At 41.9% G+C, this 27,567-nt stretch overlaps 1 protein-coding gene across 1 annotated transcript in view; it reads right to left on the bottom strand.

Moving 5' to 3' along the window:
• COG5 (component of oligomeric golgi complex 5) overlaps positions 1 to 27,567 on the bottom strand; it is a 477,042-nt gene that overhangs the window by 154,343 nt on the left and 295,132 nt on the right. The window contains exons 9-11 of the mRNA XM_069765057.1: positions 13,593 to 13,705; positions 13,443 to 13,520; positions 2,780 to 2,861 (exon numbers count right to left, since the gene is read on the bottom strand). Coding sequence (XP_069621158.1) covers positions 2,780 to 2,861; positions 13,443 to 13,520; positions 13,593 to 13,705 — 273 coding nt within the window. The remainder of the gene's footprint in view (positions 1 to 2,779; positions 2,862 to 13,442; positions 13,521 to 13,592; positions 13,706 to 27,567) is intronic.

The following is a 27,567-nucleotide window of genomic DNA, read 5'->3' as shown; positions in this document are numbered from 1 at the left end:
TGTTTCACAAAATCTGCATTTTATCAACCCCTTCACCCCCGGGCGATTTTCCTTTTTTGCATTTTTGTTTTTTCCTCCCCTTCTTCCAAGAACCATAACTTTTTAATTTTTTTCAGATAATACAGCCGTATTAAACCTTTTTTTTTCAGTATGGGTTGTACTTCTGAAAATCACCCTGTGCTGAAATTGTAAAAAAAAGTGTATATCCAGACTAGTTGTTTTGTTTTTTTTTTAAGTTCACCTTGTTAACTATATGGTAATACTTACGTGGCAATATGATTCACCAGGTCAGTATGAGTATGCAGATAACAAACGTATAGTTTTTTTTGGTTTTTTTTAACTTAAGTGGTGACAAAAAATTTGGAAATTTGTAAGAAATTTTTTTTTCTCTTATGTTCACATTTACCGACACCTGTAGCGTTTTCGTTTTTCGGTGTAAGGGGCAGTGTGAGGGCTTATTTTTTTGCACCCTAGGCTGACATTTTTACTGATACCATTTTGGGGTATACGATGCTTTGATCGGCTCTTATTACAATGTAGTGGCAGCCAAAAAAATCGTAGCTAGCATTTTGATCTCTTTTTCTTTACACCATTTACTGACTGGATTAATTTATTTTATCTTTTGATAAATTGGACTTTTGTAAACTTAACACTACCAAATATGTGCATTTTTAAATTTTTTTTTATTTTTAATTGGATAAAGGGGGATGATTTGAACTTGTGTCTTTTTTAATGGTCCTCTTGAAGCTGCTATCGTCTGAATGCCTGTGCTATTCACAGCAATGGATCAGAACTTCTATGTATAGTTAAAATCACAATCTTCTATGAAAGCCAGCTACGAACTGTCATGGCAAAACATCATCTCAATGAGATCACGACAGAGGCACGCCGATGCAAGCCATATCAAAGGCAAAGACACAACTTTTGATTCTAAACGAGACAATAGTCTTGTCGAGAAGATGAAGGCCACAAGTGACAATAGTTATTTTAACCACTGATTCAGGACGTAAATATTTTAAAGACAACTTTTTGTTATCTAGTACCTCTTTTTTTGTTAGGGGTAATGCTATATTTATGGGTTTTTTTTAATACTTCTGTTATGATTTGTTGGAGGTATAGTAATAGATTATAAGGGGCTATAGCTATACATTTTTTTTTAACTTATGTCCCCCCAGAGGTAATTTTGCTGTTTTCCACTGAAACTAGGGCATCAATAGGACCGCCAGTTACAGATGAAAGCAGCACCTTATTGTGAAGCCAGTCATTGGCAGAGTTGATTGGGTTTTAAAGACCCAGCAGCATGGCCAACATGGGGCCATCCAGTGATCACATGATATGATGGCTAAGCATAATAGGATATAGACTCTTGCATATCTTTCATTTGATAAGAACAAAAAAGATACAAAACACAATCTAAAACAACTCCCAGAGCCCTTTCTCCTAACTGCCCAGACCTCCTCCTCCAAAACCAACCTATCCACCATTACAGAAGATCGACTCTCCAATCTACTCTCAAGATCGCATCTCACCACCTGTGCACTTGACCCGATCCCTTCCCACTTCATCCCAAACCTCACCACAGTCTTCATCCCAACCCTAACCCATCTCTTCAACCTATCACTAACAACTGGTGTCTTCCCCTAAGGTTTGAAACATGCCTCAATCACACCTATCCTCAAAAAGCCCTCTCTTGACCCATCCTCTGTATCCCCTATATCACTTCTCCCCTATGCCTAAAAACTACTGGAACAACATGTCCATCTTGAACTGTCCTCCCACCTCTCTTCTTGCTCACTCTTCGACCGCTTACAATCTGGCTTCCGGTCACACCACTCCACGGAAACTGCCCTAACTAAGGTCACCAATGACCTATTAACGGCCAAGGCCAAGCGACACTACTCTGTCCTCCTCCTCCTGGACCTGTCCTCTGCCTTTGACACCGTGGACCATTCCCTATTATTACAGACCCTCTCATCCCTTGGCATCACAGACTTGGCCCTATCGTAGATATTGTCATACCTAACAGATCGGACATTCAGCATCTCCCATTCACACACCACCTCATCCCCTATCTGTCGGAATCCCGCAAGGTTCAGCCCTAGGGCCCCTGCTCTTCTCCATTCACACCTTCGGGAGAGCTCATAGAATCTCATGGCTTTCAGTATCATCTTTATACCGACGACACACAAATCTACCTCTCTGGACCAGATATCACTACCCCATTACCCTAAAACTCCAGTTCAAAACCCTAACCATGACATACAAAGCCATCCACAACCTGTCTCCTCCATACATCTGTGACCTTGTCTCCCGGTACTTACCTGCACGCAACCTCCGATCCTCACAAGCTCTTCTGTATTCCTCTCTTATCTCCTCTTCCCACAATCGCATACACGATTTCTCCCGCACATCCCCCATACTCTGGAACTCCCTACCCCAACATATCAGACTTACCTCTTCCGACAAGCCTACAATCTGCAGTAACCAACGATAGACCAAACCGCTTCACAACCAGCTCTACCCTCGCCTACTGTATTCTCACCCATCCCTTGTAGATTGTGAGCACTCACGGGCAGGGTCCTCTCTCCTCATGTACCAGTCGTGACTTGTATTGATTAAGATTATTCAACTTGTTTTTTATTATGTAAACCCCTTCTCACATTTAAAGTGCCATGGAATAAATGGCGCTATAATAATAATAATCATAATAAATAATAATAATTAAAAAAAATATTTGATCAAAATATGATAGATTGACAAAGCTGAAAATTAAACTTACAGGTTGTTGCCGTTTCAAAGTGAGATGAAAGTATCCGTGTAACCGAATTCCAGAATGTGTACAGAATATCTGTCTGACCATCCTAAAAGTATGAAAAAGCAATGGAAACATTGAAAGACAGACAAAATTGTTCAAAACTGAGACTTTTTTAATCCACAGAGAACTGCCACTTAAACTGTATGCGCACTTTTGCACTATTTTAATGCTCCAATGTAGACCACAAAGGACTTGTTTGTAGTCTGTTACCGTGGAGTCACATAGGTCTGCAGTGGAGCTGTAAAATATATATTTTAACTTGATCGTTTGAAAAATACCTTCATTTGTTTTACATTTTGGGGTGATATAAATTTTATGTAAAAGTGGACATATCCTTTAATTATTAATAAAAAACAAATAATGATGTACAATATGCATGTGCCTATCCAATGAGAGGTCGAGAAGGGAAGGGGTCCTTGCCTCCGAGGACTTACAATTTATGCAACAAAGGGGAAAATGAGTGAATGAACAAGAGAAAAGGGGCAGTAGAGGAGTGAGAATAGCAGTGCACTGGCTGAGTAGCCGGGCTGAGGATTTTTTGGAGGTGTGTAGAAGAGCTAAATGAAGGCTATATAGTAGGATGCTGCAATAGTAAGAACAGTTATGATGCTTTTGACATTACTCCCAACTACTCTGCTTTTAATTAAAGAAGAATAACTAAAAGTAAAAGATTAGTTATCATCAACTTGACAGATGATAAACATATTAAAAAAAAGGTATGTCGAGTCTAAACAGGAATAAAAAAAAACAACATCTAATGCAGATCTGTACTTTATCTACTATATAATTGTCTAAGGGTCACTTCCGTCTGTCTGTCACGGACATTCATTGGTTGCGGCCTCTGTCTGTCATAGAAATCCAAGTCGCTGATTGGTCGTGGCAAAACGCCCAAGACCATTGCCACGACTAATCAGCGACGGCCATAGTCTGGCAGCGAAATGGCTGCTGCTTTACTGCCCTGCAGTCAGCGCTGAGCGCTCACACAGGGTTAATGCCAGCGTTAACGGACCGCGGTGTAACGCACTCCGTTAACGCTTCTATTAACCCTGTGTGACCAACTTTTTACTATTGATGCTGCTTATGCAGCATCAATAGTAAAAAGATCTAATGTTACAAATAATAATAAAAAAAGGTTATTCTCATCTTCCGACGTCACGCTGTCCTCGGCAGTGCAAGCGGCAGGTTCTGGTGCCAAGGATGCTATGCGAGAAGGACCTGCCATGACGTCACGGTCATGTGACCGCGACGTCATCAAAGGTCCTGCGCTCATACCAACCCTGGGACCGGAAGCTGCCGCGTGCACCGCACACAGGTGCCAGGACTTCAAGGGTGATTAGGAAGGTGAGTATATGTTTATTTTTTATTTTAAGTCTTTTTTAACCACGCATATAGTGCCCACATTACTATATACTACGTGGGCTGTGTTACATACTACATCTGTGTGCTATATACTATGTAGCTGGGCAATATACAACGTAACTGTGCAATATACAACGTGACTGTCCAATATACTATGTGGCTGTGCAATATACTACGTGCTCTGTGTTATATACTATGTAGCTGTGCAATATACTATGTGGCTGTGTCGGTTCTGTTATATACTACGTCGACTGTGCAATATACTGTGTGGCTCTGTTATATACTACGTGGCTGTGCAATATACTACATAGCTATGCAATATACTATGTGCCTCTACAATATACTACGTGGCTATGTTATATACTATGTGGCTCTGCTATATACTACATAGCTGTGCAATACACTACGTGAATGTGTTATATTCTACGTGGCTGTGCAATATATTACGTGGCTCTACAATATACTACGTGGCTATGTTATATACTACGTGGCTCTGCTATATACTACGTGGCTGACCAATATACTACATACCTGTGCAATACATTACGTGGCTGTGTTATATACTACGTACGCTGTGTTATATACTATGTAGCTATGTTATATACTACGTCATTGTGCAATATAGTACGCAGCCTGTGCTATATACTACCTACATATTCTAGAATACCCGATACGTTAGAATCGGGCCACCATCTAGTTTACAATAAAGCTCTGGTCATTCAACTTGACCTCTGACGTATATTTAGGTCAAAGGTCATGTCCCTGCCTTTGATGTTGGCTTGTACGCCGAGCCCAAAACTTTGCCCGCACATGATTCATTTAATAAACCATCATGTGCTTTCAACAGCTGAATGTGGAGCAATGCTCTACCCACAGCAGTTAACCGGTTAAATCCCGCTGTCAAACATGTGTCAGCTGGAAGTACGTCATTCATCCTACTCATCAGTGCCTGTCATAAGTTTGCGGGATGTCAATGGACCGTCATGACAGCCAGGAGTCTGCTGATTACCCCCGTCCCTGTCATTATGATTCTTCTATGAACGCCAACACGGCATTCATAGGAGATTGCAGTTCTAATACACTGCTATGCATAGAAAAGGTGATTGGACAATCGCAACTTCAAGTCTCTTAAGGAGAGTATTAAATACAGTAAAAAGGGTTTTTATAAATCTGAAAAAAAAATGAAGTTCAAATCATCCCCCTTTAGCCCAATGAAAAAAATGATTAAATAGAAATACACATACAGTGGGGCAAAAAAGTATTTAGTCAGTCAGCAATAGTGCAATTCCACCACTTAAAAAGATGAGAGGCGTCTGTAATTTACATCATAGGTAGACCTCAACTATGGGAGACAAACTGAGAAAAAAAAATCCAGAAAATCACATTGTCTGTTTTTTTAACAATTTATTTGCATATTATGGTGGAAAATAAGTATTTGGTCAGAAACAAACAATCAAGATTTCTGGCTCTCACAGACCTGTAACTTCTTCTTTAAGAGTCTCCTCTTTCCTCCACTCATTACCTGTAGTAATGGCACCTGTTTAAACTTGTTATCAGTATAAAAAGACACCTGTGCACACCCTCAAACAGTCTGACTCCAAACTCCACTATGGTGAAGACCAAAGAGCTGTCAAAGGACACCAGAAACAAAATTGTAGCCCTGCACCAGGCTGGGAAGACTGAATCTGCAATAGCCAACCAGCTTGGAGTGAAGAAATCAACAGTGGGAGCAATAATTAGAAAATGGAAGACATACAAGACCACTGATCATCTCCCTCGATCTGGGGCTCCATGCAAAATCCCACCCCGTGGGGGTCAGAATGATCACAAGAACGGTGAGCAAAAATCTCAGAACCACGCGGGGGGACCTAGTGAATGAACTGCAGAGAGCTGGGACCAATGTAACAAGGCCTACCATAAGTAACACACTACGCCACCATGGACTCAGATCCTGCAGTGCCAGACGTGTCCCACTGCTTAAGCCAGTACATGTCCGGGCCCGTCTGAAGTTTGCTAGAGAGCATTTGGATGATCCAGAGGAGTTTTGGGAGAATGTCCTATGGTCTGATGAAACCAAACTGGAACGGTTTGGTAGAAACACAACTTGTCGTGTTTGGAGGAAAAAGAATACTGAGTTGCATCCATCAAACACAATACCTACTGTAAAGCATGGTGGTGGAAACATCATGCTTTGGGGCTGTTTCTCTGCAAAGGGGCCAGGACGACTGATCCGGGTACATGAAAGAATGAATGGGGCCATGTATCGTGAGATTTTGAGTGCAAACCTCCTTCCATCAGCAAGGGCATTGAAGATGAAACGTGGCTGGGTCTTTCAATATAGCAATGATCCAAAGCACACCGCCAGGGCAATGAAGGAGTGGCTTCGTAAGAAGCATTTCAAGGTCCTGGAGTGGCCTAGCCAGTCTCCAGATCTCAACCCTATAGAAAACCTTTGGAGGGAGTTGAAAGTCCGTGTTGCCAAAAAACATCACTGCTCTAGAGGAGATCTGCATGGAGGAATGGGCCAACATACCAACAACAGTGTGTGGCAACCTTGTGAAGACTTACAGAAAATGTACTGTACACCTGGCACCATGTATTTTTGTATCCGTAAATAAGACTTTTTTTAGGACTTCCAGCAAGTACTAAAAATCTACAATGCCAAAAAATCTTAATGGCATAGGCACCCACTTACATATTGGGGCGCAAAGCTACAAGTATGACAGACATTTACCCTACAAGGCAAGAAATAGGATTTAATCCTTACTGTGAAGCAATACTACTGCATCTGATTATGTTTTGATCCTCATCCTCCATGCTTACAGAGTGCCAAGCTCATTAATGGTGAATGGATTAAAAGTTGCAGTAATTGGTTTGGTTGTCTTAAGCAGACTTATACACTGGTTGCTGTACTTGTTAAAGGGATTTTGAAATTTAAATTATTTGATACTTATTTCATCATAAAATCCATATAGGTAAGAACATCCCCCTCCCCCCCCCCAAAAAAAAAAGCTTTTATTATGATGGTATCTATATTTTGCAGTAGCGGTCAATGAAGGTACCAAGGTTCATGTACGGTATATAAGCTATGTAGGGACACCAAGCCAAAAACGTCAACTCACTCTTATTTATAATATGAAGGAGGGCAATGGTTATCAATTCCAAAAAGAGGAAAGACTACAAAGCATTTAAGGAAACCAGGATGAATGAACACAGAACTTAAACACATGCTACAAAGGAAGAAAGAAATGTTTATCAAATGGAAAGAGGGAGGCATATCTAAGGAAGAATATAATGCTGTCTGCAGAACCTGCAGGGCACGAATTAGATTATCTAAAGCTGACAATGAATTAAGGCTTGCAAGAGATGTCAAAAGCAATAAAAAAGGATTTTTGGGATATGTCAAAAGTAAAAGAAAAGTCAAAGATGCTATAGGATTTTTACAGGATGAAAATGATGAAATGGTAAGAAAGAATGTTGAGAAGGCCGAACTTTTAAATTCCTATTTTGCATCTGTTTTTTCTCAGAAAGGAAATGTAACATCAACTGATCTTCACTGTCCTATTAAAGGAATAGAAGAATCCAGGATATCTATATCTATAAACAGAAAGATGGTGAGGAAACACTTAGCTAACATAAATAATTCAAGTCTCCAGGTCCAGATGAAATAAACCCCAGAGTACTGAAAGAGATAACAGAAGACATTTTTGAACCACTCTCCATAATCTTTGAAAATTCTTGGAGAACAGGAGAAGTCCCAGAAGACTGGAGAAGAGCAAATGTTGTTCCTATCTTCAAAAAGGGGAAGAAGGTGGACCCAGGGAACTATAGGCCGGTGAATCTGACTTCCATACGAGGAAAGAGCTTTGAACAAATTATTAAACAACATGTATGTAAGTACCTGGATAAGAATGAAGTGATTAACCAGAGTCAGCATGGGTTTGTAACTAACAAGTCATGTCAGACTAACTTAATTTCCTTCTATGACAAAATCACTGACTGGGTGGATCAGGGAAATGAGGTAGATATAGTATATCTTGATTTTAGCAAAGCATTTGACAAAGTATCTCACACCATCCTTATTGAAAAAATGACTAGGTATGAAATGGTCAAGGTAACTGTTAGGTGGATTCATATCTGGCTTAGTGATCGGACCCAAAGAGTGGGCGTAAATGGCTGCACATCCAGTTGGAAGAATGTCTCAAGTGGGGTACCATAGGGTTCTGTTTTGGGCCCTGTATTATTCAACATTTTTTCAATTATTTAGATGAAGGAATTGAGGGCACACTGATTAAATTTGCTGATGACACAAAGCTAGGAGGGATAGCTAAAACTAGAGACGAGGGAGAGGATTCAAAAAGATATAAATAAACTGGAGCAGAGGGCAGCAACTAACAGAATGGTTTTTAACAAGGGAAAATGCAAAGTACTACATCTGGGCAATAAAAATGAAAAAAGCATATACAGAATGGGAGGAATAGAGCTAAGCAACAGCACATGAGAAAAAGACTTGGGTATACTAATAGATCATAAACTGAACATGAGTCAACAGTGTGATGCAACAGAAAAAAAGCAAATGCAATTCTGGGATGTATTAACAGAAGCATACAGTCTACATCATGCGAAGTCATTATTGCCCTCTACTTCACTTTGGTCAGACCTCATCTGGAATACTGTTTTCAGTTTTGGGCACCACATTTTAAAAAAGACATAAAAAAACTGGAGCAAGTTCATAGAAGAGCGACCAGAATGGTGACCGGTCTGCAAACCATGTCCTATGAGGAATGGTTACAGGATTTGGGAATGTTTAGCTTGCAAAAAAGAAGACTGAGAGGAGACTTAATAGCTGGCTACAAATATCTCAAGGGCTGTCACATTGTAGAAGGATCATCTTTACACCATTTACACCTTTGGCCTGGGACAGCTCATAGAATCTCACGGCTTTCAGTATCACCTCTATGCTGATGACATGCTGAGATCTACATCTCTGGACCAGATATCACCACCCTACTAACCAGAATCCCTCAATGTCTGTCCGCTATTTCATCCATCTTCTCCGCTAGATTTCTAAAACTTAACATGGACAAAACAGAATTCATCATCTTTCCTCCATCTCACGCGACCCGCCCCCCCACACCCCACACAACGAACCTATCCATTACAGTAAACGGCTGCCCACTCTCCCTAGTCCCACAAGCTCACTGCCTCGGGGTAATCCTTGACACTGATCTCTCCTTCAAGCCCTTTCCACTTCCTGTCGCCTTCAACTCAAAAATATTTCACAGATCTGTAAGTTCCTAAACCAAGAATCTGCAAAAACCCTAGTCCACACACTCATCATCAGGGCTGTGGAGTCGGAGTCGTGGAGTCGGAGGTAGTTTTGGTTGGAGTCGGTAGAAATGTACCGACTCCAGCTTTAAAAAAAAATGTATTAATATTTCATAATTGAACTTTCATATGAATTTTATAAATGTTACTCAAATATACATGTTCTATCAAACTATGAACAACAGTGATAAGCAGTTCTGCTGGAGATAGAGACATTTCTTACTTCTTGTGTATCACTGTTCTCCACTGCCCTTATCTAATCTTATACTTGGTTAACCTCATGCTGCCCCAACCCCCCTACTTACAATGTATGAAACAAAGTGAAAATGGGTTGTAAATTCTTAGTAGTAAAGCTCCTCCTCTAGACTAGATGTTTGGTGTGCGTCTTCCAAGCATCTCACAGCTGCTACTCAGAAGAGGAAGACTGTAAGAAGTATTATATCATTTCAACAAACTCTGCATCAGTTAACCTTGAGTACATGAGGAATAACAGAATTTAATTTCGAAAAATATTTGGATCACAAGGACCGTGCAAAGCGTTCCCGCATAGAAGAGTTATCCCCATCAAAGAACACAGCCAGTACATTTCAGCAGAATTTTTCATGTGCACTAAAAGAAATTGAGAAATTTGACCGTTCATCAAAAATAACAGTGCAACAAGCGATTCCTCTGTATCCTGACATTGTCAGAGATGTTGCCCGAGTGGTTACTGCTTTGCCACCAACCCTAGTGTAGAGAGGTTGTTCTCTGCTCTCAAAATAATTAGATCAGATTTGAGGGCATCCATGAAGGAGGATCTGACAGAGGCAATACTTTTTCTGAGGACAAATGTATAGATTTCTTCTTATTAACTGCATAACCGTGTTTATTGCATATTTACTTACAAGAGTTTATAAAAGTTTATAAAAAAGTTATTTGTTATATTCTAATTGTATTCTAATAAATATAGTTTTTGCTCTAAGTGGTCTGATTACTTATATGATGGTGAGAAACTGAATAAGCACGATGTTAATATTTGACAACAGTAAATTTATTGTTACGAATTGGCCATTTATGAAGGAGTCGGAGTTGGAGCCGGAGTCTGAGTCGGAGCCGGAACCTGATAAAATCCAGGAGTCGGAGTCGCAGCTGTGGCTTACCGACTCCACAGCCCTGCTCATCATCACCCGCCTTGACTACTGCAACCTCCTGCTCTGTGGCCTCCTCTCTAACACTCTTGCATCCCTCCAATCCCTCCCCATTGCCCAGAGACTCCAGTACAAAACCCTAACCATGACATACAAAGGAATCCACAACCTGTCTCCTCTATACATCTGAGACCTCGACTCCCGGTACTTACCTGCACGCAACCTCCGATCCTCACAAGACTTCCTTATCTATTCCCCTCTTATCTCCTCTTCCCACAATCGCATACAAGATTTCTCTCGTGCATCACCCCTACTCTGGAACTCTCTACTACAACATATCAGATTCTCACCTACCATCGAAACCTTCAAAAAGAATCTGAAGACTTACCTCTTTCGACAAGCCTACAACCTGCAATAACCACCGATCGACCAAACCGCTGCATGACCATCTCTACCTTCACCTATTGTATCCTCAACCATCCGTTGTGGATTGTGAGCCCTCACGGGCAGGGTTCTCTCTCCTACTGTACCAGTCATGACTTGTATTGTTTAAGATTATTGTACTTGTTTTTATTATGTATACCCCTCCTCACATGTAAAGCGCCATGGAATAAATGGCGCTATAATAATAAATAATAATAAGCTTTATTCTCATTTGCACAAGGAAAGAGTAGAAGCAATGGAATGAAACTGAATGGGAGGAGACACAGATTAGATATTAGAATTTTTTTTTGACAGGGTGATCAATGAGTGGAACAGGCTGCCACGAGAGGTGGCGAGTTCTCCTTCCATGGAAGTTTTCAAACAGAGGCTGGACAGACATCTGTCCGGGATGACTTAGTGAATCCTGTTTTGAGCAGGAGGTTGGACCGCCGTGAAAAAATATCGAGCTTGCTCGATATATTTCACGGCTTATGGACACGGGCCCCTGTGCCTTCCGATTTTGCGGAACGCCGTTTTATTCCCAATACTTTTGCTATAGTATTGGGAACCCGAAACACGGCGATCCGCAAGTTTTATTGTTGTCCATTATTGCGGCAGAACATGAAAATTGTGGCAATATGGCCCGCAATAACGGGCCGCAAAAAAAACAGTAAGTGTAAAAGAAGTCTAGGAAGGTCAAAAATGGGAACTAAACTACATAAAACTCAGATTGAACCATGGGATACTATAGACAGAGGGCCTGATTCATCAAGAAGGAAATGTTCATGAGGTCTTGAGGAGGGGACGTGTGTAAGTCAGACACTCCTGATTCATGAAGAGGTGCACACTTCTTCATTAATCTGGAGCGTCTGATGAGTGGCATGAGCCTCTGTTCACTACACCAGAAATTACAGTTTAGTCAGGTACTGGAATAAGATATCTTGAGTAGGGAACGCCACAGCTAGTCATGAATAAGAAGAGCTGTGGAGTTACTCCCCACCACGCCACGGTCCCAGCTCAGACAAAATGTCATGAAGACACCGAAAATCGCTAAATTTATTTGCAACCAGAGTTCCTAAATTTTCTGACTTTTCAAAGCTTTCACACCATAATTCTGGAGTGAAAGCTATGATGAATCAGATCCAGAATGTTCACTGTTAGACTTAAAGATGCACCAAATTCATCAAACGTTGTGCAATTTGGCACAACTGAAAGCAACACCGCGTTCAGCTAAACTTACTGAAAAGGTTCACTCATGATAAATTCTCCCCCACAATTTGTGTAAATGAAGACACAAGTCTGCAGTGGAGCTGAGTAAGCAAGAGTGTAGGATTTATTTTTTACTTAATCAAAAATATTTGAAAAATCGCTTATCTTTTATTTTGGGTGCCTTCCAGAAAATAAATTTGGCTGTAAAACTGAAGATGTCTTTTTAACTACATAATCCAGCTGAACAAAAAATTTGAAGTGGACATACCACATACATTCTTATTTCAGCTGCAAAGTTTTTTACTGTCATAATGGTGGTAAGTGGTAAGAACAAGTCTAATTTTTATAAAAAAAAAAAAACAGACGATTTTACATCTGTATTGTATTGTCAAAATCAAATACAGATTCCTAAGTTAAAGAATTGCAAAGTATCTGTAAAAATTGGATGCTATATGATTGATCTGTATGGGATCCAATTTTTTCTGTTAAGACAGCCTCAAACATGCGGGGATTGCCTGTGCATGTCGGGCAGCAGGTTTTTTCTACATCATCTGAGATCAGCATGACATAGGTAAAGAGTAGCTGAATCCAACAATGTATCACTTAGATTACTGAGTGCAGCTATTCTCACACAATCAGAGCTTTTAGATTTAGCAATGAAGCAGAGCTGAGAAAGCTAGCCCCACCCACACAACATCTAACCCCACCTACACCAGGCTCTCTGTGTACAATGTCCACAGACTGTGAGCTACTTAGTTGTTAGCTATGTTAATCTCTTAGTAATCAATCCTTCACAGTTAGTAAATTACAACACACTTTGACAAATGACACATCCCTGAATTATGTGTTTCAGCCTCAATCTTCTGCTGTATTCAGAATACATAGCAAAAACCTGCTGACAGATTCACTTTAATACAAATTTAGGCTCAAATTTTAAAATCGAATTTTGTCACAAGGTCACATAAAATTGCAGTCCCTACATTGTCAGATTATTTGTGTGCAACATGAAATCCCAAACGGAAGAGACGTTTAATTCAAAGCCTTCGGTTAACTTCAGATTTGGCAGAAGTTGTGATTTGTTTTTATTTCACACCATAATAATTGCAGCATTCAGATTTGATATAAAGCGTTTTTTTTCTGTACACAGTTCTACTTAACTGAAGACTGAAGTTCATACTCACCTTTGCAATTTCATCAATAAAACAAACATGGGACACAGGGTCTCTTTTCTTTGTCAAAACCTTTTGGAGATGCTGCACCTGTAATGCAAGTAGTATGTTAGGACATGTTCTGTATCATGTCTGTCAGTAACATTGTAGTCGTTGTGTTACCTGGACACAGGCTGCGTAAATCTGATCCATTAGTTTCTCCATATTAGTCCACAGGGCTGCTCGAAATGCTGCTGTGTTCCCCGGCTGAGGCATAGCTGCACGACCTGGTGCTCCTAACCAGAAAAAAAAAAAAAGTTATTTACAGGGCATGTATCATGTGTTACTCATGCTGTCCTCATTCTGGGCATCATAAGCCTCTTGTAGAGAGTCCATAGTTCACTACATGACGATAACACCAAATTTCCATTTTTTTCTCATACTATTGATATGAAAGCCAAAGCATGGTTAAGTATTGTATGGATCATAGATTGCGATGGGTTCCTATATTATGGATGTGTACAATACATATTGTGACAGGGTCACTGGCATAATGTATGAGGGGAGATATGTGTCACTGCACATAATGGCGTCAGTGATGTGAAACCAGGATAAGTTTCCCCCAGCACACTACGTGTTGAGAGGGATAAACTAGAGTTGCTTACATGGGCTGGTTTTAGGTGGGCACCCATAGAGTGAGTGGGCGGGTGCTCACCATATCTCCTCCTGCAGAGCAGACAACAGCTTGTGTACTGACAGGCCCTGAGAAGATGTCACGGTCATGTGATCATCACATGGTTAGGTTAAATAGCTGGAAATGAGAGTCAGCGGGGGTTGTGTTTTGGGAGAGGAGGAACTCCAACGTGGCTCCAGGAGGAGCTGAAGCCATTGAGTGCAACCTGCGGGTGAATCCTGCAGGGAAAGGACTCTTTTGGACTGTATCTTTGTTTTGCTTTACCGTTACGCCAGAAAGGCTCTGTTTATTTTGCTGAACCTTGCTAAGGTTCTATGCTGTCCATAATAAAACCAGCAGGTGATCTACTACCAAAACCGTTCCTGTGTCTACCTTGTGAAGCAGTTGAGTTTGTCAACCCCTCAAACGTGGTGTGCTGAGTAAACATATCCTAGTTTCACATCACTGACACCATTATACGCAGTGACACATATCTCCCCTCATACACTGTGCCAGTGACCCTGTCACAATATCCATAATATGGTTATGTGCAAAAATCCTGATGTTTTGCATAGTGCATGATGTTTGAATTTTGCCTTAAAGGGAAGGTGCCACCAGTTTTCTTGTATTTTGTTTTTTTGTTAAATTAAGCTTAAAATAGTAATTAAAATGTATTAATGCTATGTTTGCACTGTTTGCAAACATTTCTATATGAAAAATATTATATATTTTTCTACAAATATACATATTTACCACTAGGGGGAGCATTTTCTGTTTTAGACCTCAAGCAGCTATAGTAAGATTTAGCAGCTTTACTGTTAGCAGCAAAATTGGGGCAGTAACTGCTGACATCACCATTTCCCTCCCCTTTTGGGTGGTCTAATACCCCTGGGGCAGAATGAAGAGCAGCATCACAGGGCAGCACCATTTTGTGTGTGACTGCCCTGTGACCTGCTATCACGGGCAGTTACTGCATCAGAGGCACAGCTTGTTTACAGAGGAGCAGAACACAGTAGACTCAGCAGAATTTTTTGTGAATAACATTCTTGCCATTTCCCTTCCCCCACCTTAATCCCTGTCCTGTCAGCTGCCCTGCTCTCTCTCCAGGTGTCACCTCCCTCTCTGCAGGCTGTGAGTGCAGCTTACCAGAGATCACAGGGACTGTGTGTGAGGGGGAGACACAGCAGGAGAAGCTTGTGAGGAGCAGAGGATGTCTGCCCAGGATGTGCCTGCCTGGAGTACAGAGAAGCAGGGAGGTAAATCACCTGCACTCCCCACTCTCCATCCTCCGGCTCCAGTGAGCGCTTCTTCTGTCCTGCGATAGAGAGTAAGTGGAGCTCGGCACATAGCACAGGGCTATAATAAAATGGCAGCTAGTCACACCTACAGCAGTGAGTTGTGCAGCCCACAGAGGCGTGCCCAGCTCACTGCTAATGCTGCTACAATGTTAGAGATAGGGTCAGCACCAGTCTATTGTCTCCTATGTCCATGGGGTGCCGTAATCTGACACTGATAGTGCCCTGCTACTGCTGCAAAACCAAGATGTCAGCCCCCAGTGCATTCTTTAAACTCGTATAACACATGAAATCTGTTTCACATGCATTTCAAACTTGCTTATAGCAGCATGTTATGCTACATTACAGTGATTTATTAATTACCTACAAACGCGGTACCTTCCCTTTAAGCAAAAGATTTCTCCAACATTTTTGGGGGGATTCGAAATTGAGTTTGGTTGAAAAAAATGTCTGCTACATATCTGCACTATGTGAACAAGACACGACTACCTTTGGAGTACTGTGAACAAGGCAGTGGCTGAATTGAAAATGGGAGAATATCAGCATTTTTCTGAACCAAATTATTATTTTATGTCAAATTACTAAAAATCAGCGTTATCAAAGACTTAAAAACATGTTGGAAATACGAATATCAAAAACTTTACAATAGCACCGGAAATCTGCTAAACAAAATTAAAAATAAAGAAAGCGTCATTTCAATGCACGAACATTTCAAGAGCACAGCATAGAGGTAGGTGGATAAGTAAACAGAAAACTCCTGCAAAATGTGTAGGCAGATAAAGATAAATGGGTTTACCCTGAAGATTTAATGAGGATGGCACTGTTAGATTTCTCATTTTCCTTTATTTTTCTATTACACAGAAAATATATGCCAAGTATTACCTGTTTTAGCTCAAGAAATTAGGACTGCAGGAGAGGAAGATGTATTTTTCTAAAGCATTATATGTGTCTGGCAAAATAAATAATTCAAGAATACTATTCCTGCTCCATTCCAGACTTTAATCTCAAATATAATAATGTTCATTGGCTGCTGCCCACACTAGTTTGATTTGGGCGCAATGAAGGAAAAGCATCTTGCAGATGTCCTTAGAATGTTTTTTTTATCTTTTCAGTAAACAGTGGAGAAGATGATTGTTGCTGGCTTACTTTTAGGAAAGGGCTCCTAGAGTCGATTGACTAGACAAGATTTGTTCAGGCCTGCAGTAATATACACCTCAACATTGAAATTGCAACACAAAGAAAGAAAAGTCGTGCAATTATGGAAATTACATAATTAATTAATGATTGCCTGAGGAATAAGGAGACAAGGCTGGAGATGCTACAGGCCACTATAGCATGATGAAGCTGTGCAGGCTACTCACCGCAGCTTGAGAAACATTCGGCCTGACATTGTCATGTTGAAAAAAGGCTCTTAGGACACTTTGGAGAAATGGCCATACTACTGGTTCCAAGACCAGAGGAGACCGGCTGCAGAACATTTTACCATCTTACACCATAATCCGTGGAGTAGGACAGGTGCAACGTTCCCTTGTGAAGGCCTTTTTATGGTGTTGCCCATGTGGTCTCCAGGTCAATCTATGGTGGTCATTGCATCAAGACAAAAGCAGGACTTCCATCATTAAAGAGAATAGACCTCCATTCTAGCCTTCATTGGTGTCTTGTTCTGCACCATGATAATCTTTTAGTTAACGGAACACCTGTAGCTGCATATCATCTGGCTTATAGCCCAATGTTGTGCAAATGCCTGCTGATGGTTGGTGTAGACATTATTTGAGGTCTTTGGCTTGGTATAAGACATCCAATTTCAATCGCTGCACAGAATTCATCAATAGTGGAATCAGTGGTACAGACATTTCTCCAAAGTGTGACAGGAGTTGTTTTTCAACACGACAATGCCAGAATGCCTGTTGCTTGTGCACTCTGAGCAGCCTGCGTTGCCTAAATGTATTACCATAGCCAGCAGTGTATCCGGACTTGTCTCCAACTGAGCATAATGGTAAAGTCATTGGTCGCCGATTGCAAAGGAAACTGTTAACAGTGGACCTTCAGGATTTGTATACCAAAGTGCATTCAGTGTGGCAGAACATTTCTTACAAAAGCATTAACCATCTTTACGTATATGAATGTAACTGCACACCCATGCTGGTGAGACTGCACGTTGAGGGGCTCAGGTGCTCAGCTCACTCCACAAGAAGCTAATGCCGGCTATATTAAATGGCCAGCATTTGCCTCTACAAGTTGATTATGGCTGTGGCTATTACCCATTTTGATGCTGCTATCAGTTGCTGATAGCTGCATTTACGTAACATTTCAGCCAATGTGAGTGAACACATCATGGTGGGGGGTAAAGTGCAACTATGATAGCTGGGGGGCCTGTTGAAGGCCCCCGTCGCAGCCAACTTGGTCTTAAGGTACCGTCACACTCAGCGACGCTGCAGCGATATAGACAACGAGCCGATCGCTGGAGCGTCGCTGTTTAGGTCGCTGTAGAGACGTCAAACACAGTAACTCCAGAACGATGCAGGAGCGATCCAGTGACGTAACGGCAACTCACTTATCGTTCTCGCTCCATGTAAAACATTTCTGGCATCGTTGCTTTTTATGTCAAACATGACGAATCACGCCGACCTGACGACCAAATAAAGTTCTGGACTTCTAGCTCCGACCAGTGATGGCACAGCGGGATCCTAATCGCTGCTGCGTGTCAAACACAACGAGATCGCTATCCAGGACGCTGCAACGTCACGGATCGTTGTCGTTCTCGTTGTAAAGTTGCTGAGTGTGACGGTACCTTTACTCTGAAGCCCAACTATATGCTGAGCTTCAAAAGAGATGGGATTTACATTACATATAATAAAACTATGGTTCTGCAGTATATAATATGACCAAAGATTCAAGAACCTTATGAGAAAATATAGTGAAAAATATTTTAAAAAGTTTACAAAAACATACAAGAAAAAACTAAAATTACATTTTGGCTTCCTTCAATAAAAATAAAACATATTTGGTACTTTCACTAGTGACGAGCAAACGTGATCCCATAAGGTGTTATCCCAGCATGCTCGGGTGCTAACCGAGTGTCTTCAGCATGCTCAAAAAATATTTTCGAGTTCCCACAGCTGCATGTCTCGCGACCGTTCAACAGCCGCGACACATGCAGGGATTTCCTGTTTGTTAAACAATCTGTCTGTATTCATTTGATGTCACTAGAGACTGCGCACTAAGAGGATTCTCCGATGCTGGGAGTGGCGAACGTGTGACCGCAAGTGTGTGATTTGCATACATGTCGACTAGATGGGCACGGCCTCTCTCAATGCAAGTGTATTGAGCGAGGACGAAAACTGTCTAGTTGGAATGTGGCTGGAAATATGCAAATCACATAGTTGAAGTCATGTAACCACAACACACACACTGGAGAATCCTCACAGTAGTGACTGCGATGTGATGATTCACAAGTCTGCAGTCACATACTATGATTGCAGACTTGCAGCTTAGAACCGGACAACCCCTTTAGGAGTGTATATAATACCATAAACAATAAATACATTCAAGGCTTAGCTAAAATGAGTACACCCCCTGTGAAAAGTAAGATTTCAATCAATATCTCACTGAACACAAGAACATTTTTTTCAAAATTTTGCCAAGACTTGAGTTTCATCATAGAACATTTTTATAACCTATAACATGAAAGTAAGGTCAAAAACATAAATTTCATTACAACATCTTCAATTTTACTCAAATTAGTTGATGCAAAAATGAATACAATCAACAAATAATTACAACATCTAGTTCTTTGTATGAATTCTAAGTTTTCTAGGAATGAACAAGGTGGGGACATATTCCAACAACTATCTTTTTTTTATTCTTCAAGAATGACGTCTTTTAGAGCCTTGATGCTAGATGGAGAGTGATGCTTAACTTGCCTCTTCAGAATTTTCCGTAGATGTTCAATTGGATTCAGATCAGGAGACATACTTGGCCAAATAATCACTTTCACACTGTACTGCAAAAGTGCAACACTGGCCTTAGGTGTGTGTTTTGGATCATTGTTATGTTGAAAAAGAGAAAATCTAACAAAGGCATGGAGTGATGATAGTTCCTTCTCTTTCAATATGGAACAGTAAATCTATGAATATATGAAATCATCAATGAAATGTAGCTCTATGACACCAGCAGCATTCATGCAGCACCACATAAGGACACTGCCACCACCATGTTTCATTGTAGGCACCATGCATTTTTGTCTGAACTCCTTACTTTTGTGATGCCATACAGTTTTGAAGCCATCAGTTCAAAAAACATTTATCTTGGTCTCATCACACCAGAGTAAAAAGTCCCCAGCAGTCTTCATATTTTTCAGTGTTGGCCCTGGAAAATTACAGGAATGCTTTTTCGTGTATAAGCTTTAGGAAAGGCTTCTTTTGTGGATGACACCAATTGATGCCATTCTTCTGTAGTGTACACCATACAGTGCCACAGTTAAAACTCACCCTGTTTTGACTTTCTATCTCTTTAGTGAACTGCAGTGAATTTGCATGTCAATTTTCTTCAATCCTTCTCAACATAAAAGGCTTTTGTTTAGGTGTTAACTTCCAAGGTTGGCCTGGACGTCTCAGTGAGATGGTTGCAATTCCATCTTTGTTAAATATTTGTATATTTTTTGCTATAGCACTTTTATTGATACATAAAGCTTTACTGATCTTTTTGTAGCCTTGACATTTCTTCTGTAAAGTAGGAATTAGTCCTACCGGTAATTGTATTTCCAGGAGTCCATCATGACAGCACACCAGGAGGTAGTCTTTCTCATCCTCTAGGGACAGGAAACACATGAGGGAATGTAAAGGTGATGCATGATGGACTTCTGGAAATACAATTACCAGTAGGACTAATTCCTACTTTCGAGGACGTCCCTCATGACATAACATCAGGATAAATACCAAATGGATGCATTTTAGGGAGGGACTACTGCCCGAAGGACTTTCCTTCCACAGGCCATCAGTTGCCCAGACAACACATCCAGCTTGTAATGTCTACAAAAGGTATTCAGGCCGAACCAGGTTACGACCCTACAAATCCTGCCCGTTCAGCCCACGAAGAGATCGCCCTCATTGAATGCACACTAACACCTCCGGTGGTGCTTTCCCTTCTGAGGTGTATAGCAGGAAAATTATGATCTATCTGGCCAGTGTTGCCTTTAATAATAATCTTTATTTATATAGCGCCAACATATTCCGGAGCGCTTTACAGTTTAACAGTTTCAAACACAAAAGTCATAAGTAACAACGTTAACAATACAATAATTAAAGCAAAATAAGACGACCCTGCTCGTGAGAGCTTACAATCTACAATGAGGTGGGGGAGATGCAAAGTACAGGTGTGTATTTACAATGATGTATTTACAATCATGGTCCAGCCATCTTCAGGGGTTGGGGAATAGATGGGGATAGTGAATGGGCTACACACACACAAACATAACATAACTTTGATTAGTGAACGTGATGGGTCGATCTGAACAAATGTGTTTTGAGCGAGCGCCTAAAACTATGCAAATTATGGATGGTCCTAATATCTTGGGGTAGAGCATTCCAGAGGATTGGCGCAGCACGGGAGAAGTCTTGGAGTCGGGAGTGGGAGGTACGGATTAGTGCAGAGGTTAATCGAAAGTCATTTGCAGAGCGCAGTGGTCTGTTAGGCTGACCTTTATTTTTCCCCGTAAATTGCAAGACGAGGTTTGAGTCCTGCCTCCAACCTTTGGTATCCTCCACATACTGTAGAACTATCTATCTTACATCCAGTGAATGAAACATTAGTTCCTTCTGGGTTTTTCGACAATGGCAAAAGGAGGGTAGGATAATCTACTGATTCAAGGTGGCACTAGACATCACTTTCTGAAGAAATGTTGGGTCTAATCTAAGTACGATACAATCTTCCAGTAGGTATAGATAAGGATCTCTAACATACAGGGCCTGAATTTCCCCTACTCTTTTTGCCAAAGTGAGGGCAGAAGAAGAAACTTGTCTTCAGGGAAAGCATTTTGATACTAATGTCCTTCTGGGGTTCATAAGGAAGCTTAAATAGTGCATTTAGTACTATGTTTAAATACCACGGTGGAATTTATCTCCTAATTGTTGGTCTCAATCTGCTAATTGCTTAAGAAAATCTAGCGACCAAGGGATGGTTCGCCAATGGATAGTCAAAATAGATCCTCAATGCTGAAATCTGGACTCTTAGCGTACTTGACCTCAGACCTTTCTTGAAACATAGTTGTAAGAAATCCAGGATACTTGGGATGTCCGGGCAGGAGATATCTCCCCATATAGTGAGCAGAATGTTTTCAAGATTTTCGTATTACAAGCTGAAGTCACTGGTTTCCTGCTCGCCTGCATCGCCATGATCACCAGATCTGACAGACCTTGAGACATTAGGATCTGCCTCACAGGATCGAAGCTGTTAGATGTAATAATTCTATATTGTGACGAAGGAGAGAACCTCCAGAGAGAAGGTTGTTTCTCATTGGAAGGGAAATCGGATCTTCCAGAGCCATCTGACTTAAAACAGGGATCCAACTCCTTTTTGGCCACAAGGGGGCAGTCAGTATTACCATAACCCTATCTTCCTGAATCTTTGTCAAGACCCTTGGGATCAACGGAAAAGACGGGAAGGTATATAACAGATCCTTTTTCCAATTATGAGATAAGGCGTCCACCCCATCTGGATTGTCTTCTGGTGTAACAGGCCAGATTAAACCCCCTGTGCAGAATATACCCGGGGTTAAAGTGGCCTAGGTCAGATTATATCCCGGAAATATTCTGGCCTAGGCCAAACTATTCCCCGGGGTATAAATTGGCCTAGGCCAGTTTATACCCCTCTGGGCCAGAATATACCCCAACTGCTGTAGGTCATATTTTTCACGCTTTTGAGAACCATTGAGAGATATACTTAATAACGGGGCCCCGTCAGCGCACAGGGAGGCAGAAACAGCGCATGGGGCCCGAGACAGCGCAAGGGGCCCAAGACATGGCACAGGGGCTCCCAAGCAGTGAACAGGGGGTCCAGGACAGCACAAAGTGAGGCAGAGACAGAGCACAGGGGGCAGAGACAGTGCACATGGGCCCTGCAAGCTGTCTCTTTCCCCCCTTGCGTGCTGTCTCTGCCTGCTGTGCGCTGCCTGGGGCCCCTGTGCGCTGCCAGGGGCCCCTGTACGCTGCCTTGGGCCCTCTGCGCTGCCTGGGGGCCCTGTGCGCTTCCTGAGGCCCCGTGCTGCCTGGGGCCCATTCACTGTCTCTGCCCCATGTGTGCTACCTGGGGCCCCCATTTGCTGCCTGGGGCCCTGTGTCCTGCCTGGGGCCCCATGTGCTGCCTGGGGCCCCATGTGCTGCCTGGGGCCCCATTCGCTGTCTATGCCAACTCGTGTGCTGCCTGGGGCCCCGTGTGCTGCCTGGGACCCAGTTTGCTGTCTCTGCCCCATGTGCTGCCTGGGGCCCCTGTGTGCTGCCTGGGGCTCCCGTGTGCTGCTTGGGGCCCCTGTGTGCTGCCTGGGGCCCTTGTGTGCTGCCTGGGGCCCTCATGTGCTGCATGGGGCCCTGTTCGCTGTCTCTCCCAACCCGTGTGCTGCCTGGCGCCTCTCTGCACTGCCTGGGTCCCTTGTGGGCTGCCTGGGGCCCCGTTATTGAGTATATCACTCAATGACTCTCAAAAGCCTGAAAAATCTGATCTACAGCAGCTAGGGTATATTCGGACCCAGAGGGGTATAATCTGGCCTAGGCCAATTTGTACCCTGGGGCATAGTTTGGCCTAGGCCAGAATATACCTGGGGGAAAAATCTGGCCTAGGCCATTGTAACCCGGGTATATTCTGGGCGGGGGGGTTAATCCGGCCTGTTACACCGGGTTCAGGGAAAAGAAGCTCGTCATCTTTGCATTTTTCCGGAACGCAAACGTGTCTATTCGTGGAACACCCCAAAGCCATGTTAGCTTTTGAAGCACGGCTGTATTTAGATTTCATTCTGAGGACCATACTGTTTCTCTGCTGAGAAAGTCTGCCACTCTATTCTGTGAGCCTTTCAGATGAATGCCGATATGGAACCCTCTGCCCAACAGAAAATTTGTAAAGCTAAAACTTGCAGAAGATGACATCTCAGGTGTGAAGCATGGCACCGGAGAGATCACGCTGAATCCCACAGGTGCCATCACATGTAATGAACCCGCACCTCGCCACCTGGCCTGATGTCACTAATAAATCAGACGAATTACGTAATGCGGTCTTCCCACTTTCACCAATGTGAGGTTACGCACACCCGTGGGGACACCAAGGTCAGCTTGGTACAGTTTTACACATACTTCCCGTTTCCACAAGCCCAGGGAAGCACGGTGAGTGAGAGGATGTGGCCCATGTAGTCACTGATGTGGCACCACACTCGCTCACAATCTCAGCAGGCTGAGAAGCCCCTTTCACTACCACTAGTGAAACAGCGCCTGGTCAGCCCAGTAGGACTGTCACCAATTCATCGTTAGATATAAGCCCGGTCCATTAACGTGATTATATAGGGCCAGATACCGGCCCTGGTAGCATGGAAAATTAAACCGAGAAACTGATGCGTGGATTTGTGGATCGAGATAAAAGAGAAGCCCAAAGCGAAATTATATATTTAGGCACATTAAGGGCACACTAGACAATGCACTATGGTTATACATATATAATGGTCAGATATGCAAATACAATAGTGATAGGACAAAAGATATAAGTAAAAGAATCATGTCAATTACAAGGTTGATGTTCGATCATGTGTGCGAAGGGCCGCAGGGGGCAAGGGCTGCCAACTGGCCCCTAGGTTCTTCACAGCATGTTACTCAACGTATCACCCACTTCCAAAGTGAACCACAAGCATAACAGAGAGAGACCCACATGGCCTTAAAATAGCCTTTACCTCCTTTGGGTCACTCCCCTCCTGCCTGCTGTGCTGAACCTAAATCCCCTCCCATTACCTTTAGCAGCTAAAAACTCCAGATCCTAAGATGGGTCATAACTCCTTAATGAACAGTCCTAGGGAGGTGGATTTGGCACCATCGGATCTGGCCAGGCACCTGCTACGCATTGAGAATAAACACATCTTTACTATTTGACTCTTACTAGCCAATCTACTTACCTCCCCTCCCTGGCATGATAGAATGGATCGAAACCCTTGAAGGCGTTCAGTCGGTTCCAAAGAGATCAAAAATGTAACCGCTGTGTTGCCAGGACATACAATAAGTCCATATTCTCTTTATGAAATCTTAGCTGTCTGAATAAAGCAGTTAGACAGCATAGTATGGGCCCGCAGGGGGTCTTTCTGTCCTAGCTAGTTGGTGGGCGTGTGAATTCCTTCTCTGAAGCTGAAAAAGTAGGTCCCCCTGCAGAGCCACATGTCTTGTTACAGCTGAACTTTCTCAGTAAGATTGTAAGCTGTCAATAAATCCCCCCATTCTTCATCTCGGGTCTCTCTGATGACGAAGAAAGGAGACAGCTGTGACGTTATCTGATAAGATTTTGACATGTCGGCCCCTCTGATGGTCCTGGCACCTCTGGAGCGTTTTCCGTCCTGCCCACAGTTCTCTGTAGCTTGAGGACATGGCACGGACTTGTAGACACCACGCCTCCTGCAGGTTTTTTTTTTTTTCCAGAAACAAGCAGGACTGGATGTTGCTAAGTGAAAATTGCAATCTGCCATTGCAGTTTCCAGTACGTTGTAGGCACCAGTAGTCAGCAGTACATTGTTGTGCCCAGTACGTTGTAGTGCCCAGCTCATGGTTCTGGAGGCACGCACCCATAAATTAGGTGGTTTTCATCGCTACAGAAAAGCAAAACATGTGGACGCTAAATGTGGTTTAAACACACTGGGTCTCAGAAGGGAGGAGGACATTTGGATTTGGGAACAAAGAATTTGTTGAACTTCTTTTCGGGTGCAAGGAGCTATTGCGCTTTTACAGAGCCTTTCTACTATAAGCCGCTTATATTTCCATTGACAGATGACATATCTGAGCGGGTGCTTCCTTTCTTGTGGATTGAGTTGAAGCTTTTGTTGGAAACAATTAACATAACATTTGGGACCAAATTTATCTGGCGTGCTACGCTAAGCACTTACACAGGGGTTAACATCTACATTTCCAAGTGGCGTGATTCATATGAAACCCCTAAGAGATCCATTCACTATAATAAGGCAGCAGAGGTACTTTGGACTCCATCTGGCTTCTGTTCAGCATTGTACTTCTTTTCAGAAGGGCACAAAACTGTAGCGAACCACGCTTTTAGTCATGCCTAAAAAGACGGTCACCGCTGGATCACAGGTCAGACGGCGTCAACAGTGACTAGATCTGCCTCATTATAGGGAATCTTCTGCCGGCTATTCCATCTGAATAACATATTTCAGAGATTTACATGGAAACCCTGGTGTAAGTGCTCAGCTTAATGCGCAGTACAAATGTGAGTCAAGCCTTACTGCAATCTTTGGAAGACAGAATGAAAACAGGTGAAGAATCGGTTATATTTGTTACGCCGTTCCTCGTGCGGTATAAGTGAATAAAAGACTTTCTACTTTGGATCGGTGCGATTCCAGTGATACAAGATTTATAGCATTTTTTTCTGTTTGGCTGCTGTCACACACTAAAAAATGCTTTTTATTGCGAAAATTAGATTTTGGATCTCGATATTTAGATAGCCCAAATTTTTCCATATTTAGACTGACATAGTCAGTTCTTATTGGTACCATTTTCGAACACATGACATTTTTTCATCGCTTTCTATTCCAATTTTTGGGAAGCAGAATGAAGAAAAACCAGTAATTCAGGAATTGCTTTTTTTAATTTTTTTGCTGTTCCACATGTGGTAAAATTGATTAGGCAGGTTTATTCTTCAGGTCAGTACGATAACAACGATACCACATTTATGTACCGTAGTTTTATTTATGTTTTGGCGCATTTACACAATAAAAAACGAGAATTATTTTTGCATCGCTTTATTCTGAGAGCTATAACTATTTTTCTGCTGACGGAGCTATATGGCGGCTTGTTTGTTGAGGGACAAGATTATGTTATCAGAGATACCATTTGTATTTACATTCGTCTTTTCGATTGTGTTTTATTCAGCGGTATGGTGAAAAAGCATAGTTTTTTCCTCATTTTATTTTTCAATGGTGTTTCACTGAAGGGATTAACTACTGGGACAGTTTTATAGGGTGGGTCGTTACGAACGCAGCAATACCAAATTTGCATACTTTTTGTTTAATTTTACATAAAAGTATTTAGTGGAATATTTTTTTTCTTTATTTATTCTATATTTTGTGATTTTTTTAAACTTTTTTGTTTTACAATTTACATTAACTTTTTTTTTTTTTTTTTTTACATTGTTCCACATGGGACATCAACTGTATACTGGCAGATCGCTGATCTAATTCTCTGCCTAGAGCAATATTTAATAATTTTAGCACGTACAGGTTGAAGTACTGCAAGTGACAACATTCTCTTGTATTTTTCATATGCACGGCCTGTAAAGTGATGGGCAAAACAAAAGCTTTTACTTAGAATGAAAAAATTCCAAGTTGTGCTTTGCCAAAACCTTTATGAAGTCTTCCAAAAGCATTTGGTAAACTGTGTTATGGTCTGATGAGACTAGGGTTAAAATTTCTGACAATAGTTTCAAAAGGTATGTTTGGCGCAAAGCAAACACGGCACATCATCAAAAGAACACCATACCCTAAATGAAGCATGGTGGAGGCAGCATTATGCTTTGAGGCCGTTTTTGGGCAGTTGCAACAGTCAATGTGGAAGAAATTACAAGCAGTTCCACATAGCAGTCAATTTTACAACAAAACCGTCAGAGCTCTGCTAAAAAACCTGAAGAGGAATTTCACCTTTCAAAACAACGGCCCTAATCATAAACTCAAATGTGTGTCCGGTTGCCACTGAGCCCCTGATCAGTAACGCAGACCACTGTTCAGCGTCTGTGCTCGCTTTTGGCCAGGACTTTTTTTTTCCAGTCTATTTTTCTTTATTCCCCCTTTGGTCAACAAACGTGCGTCCAGCAGCCGTTGAACGCTGATCAGTTTCCCACATCACCACGCCAGTTGTTGTTTTTTTGTGTTTGAGTGTGCGTATGGAAAAAAATAATAATAATAATCTTTATTTTTATATAGCGCTAACATATTCCGCAGCGCTTT

The sequence above is a fragment of the Ranitomeya imitator genome, chromosome 4 (assembly GCF_032444005.1).
Source record: "Ranitomeya imitator isolate aRanImi1 chromosome 4, aRanImi1.pri, whole genome shotgun sequence".
Taxonomy (NCBI): Eukaryota; Metazoa; Chordata; class Amphibia; order Anura; family Dendrobatidae; genus Ranitomeya; species Ranitomeya imitator.
Note: the sequence above shows the minus strand (reverse complement) of the source record. Positions and strands in the feature narration are given on the sequence as shown.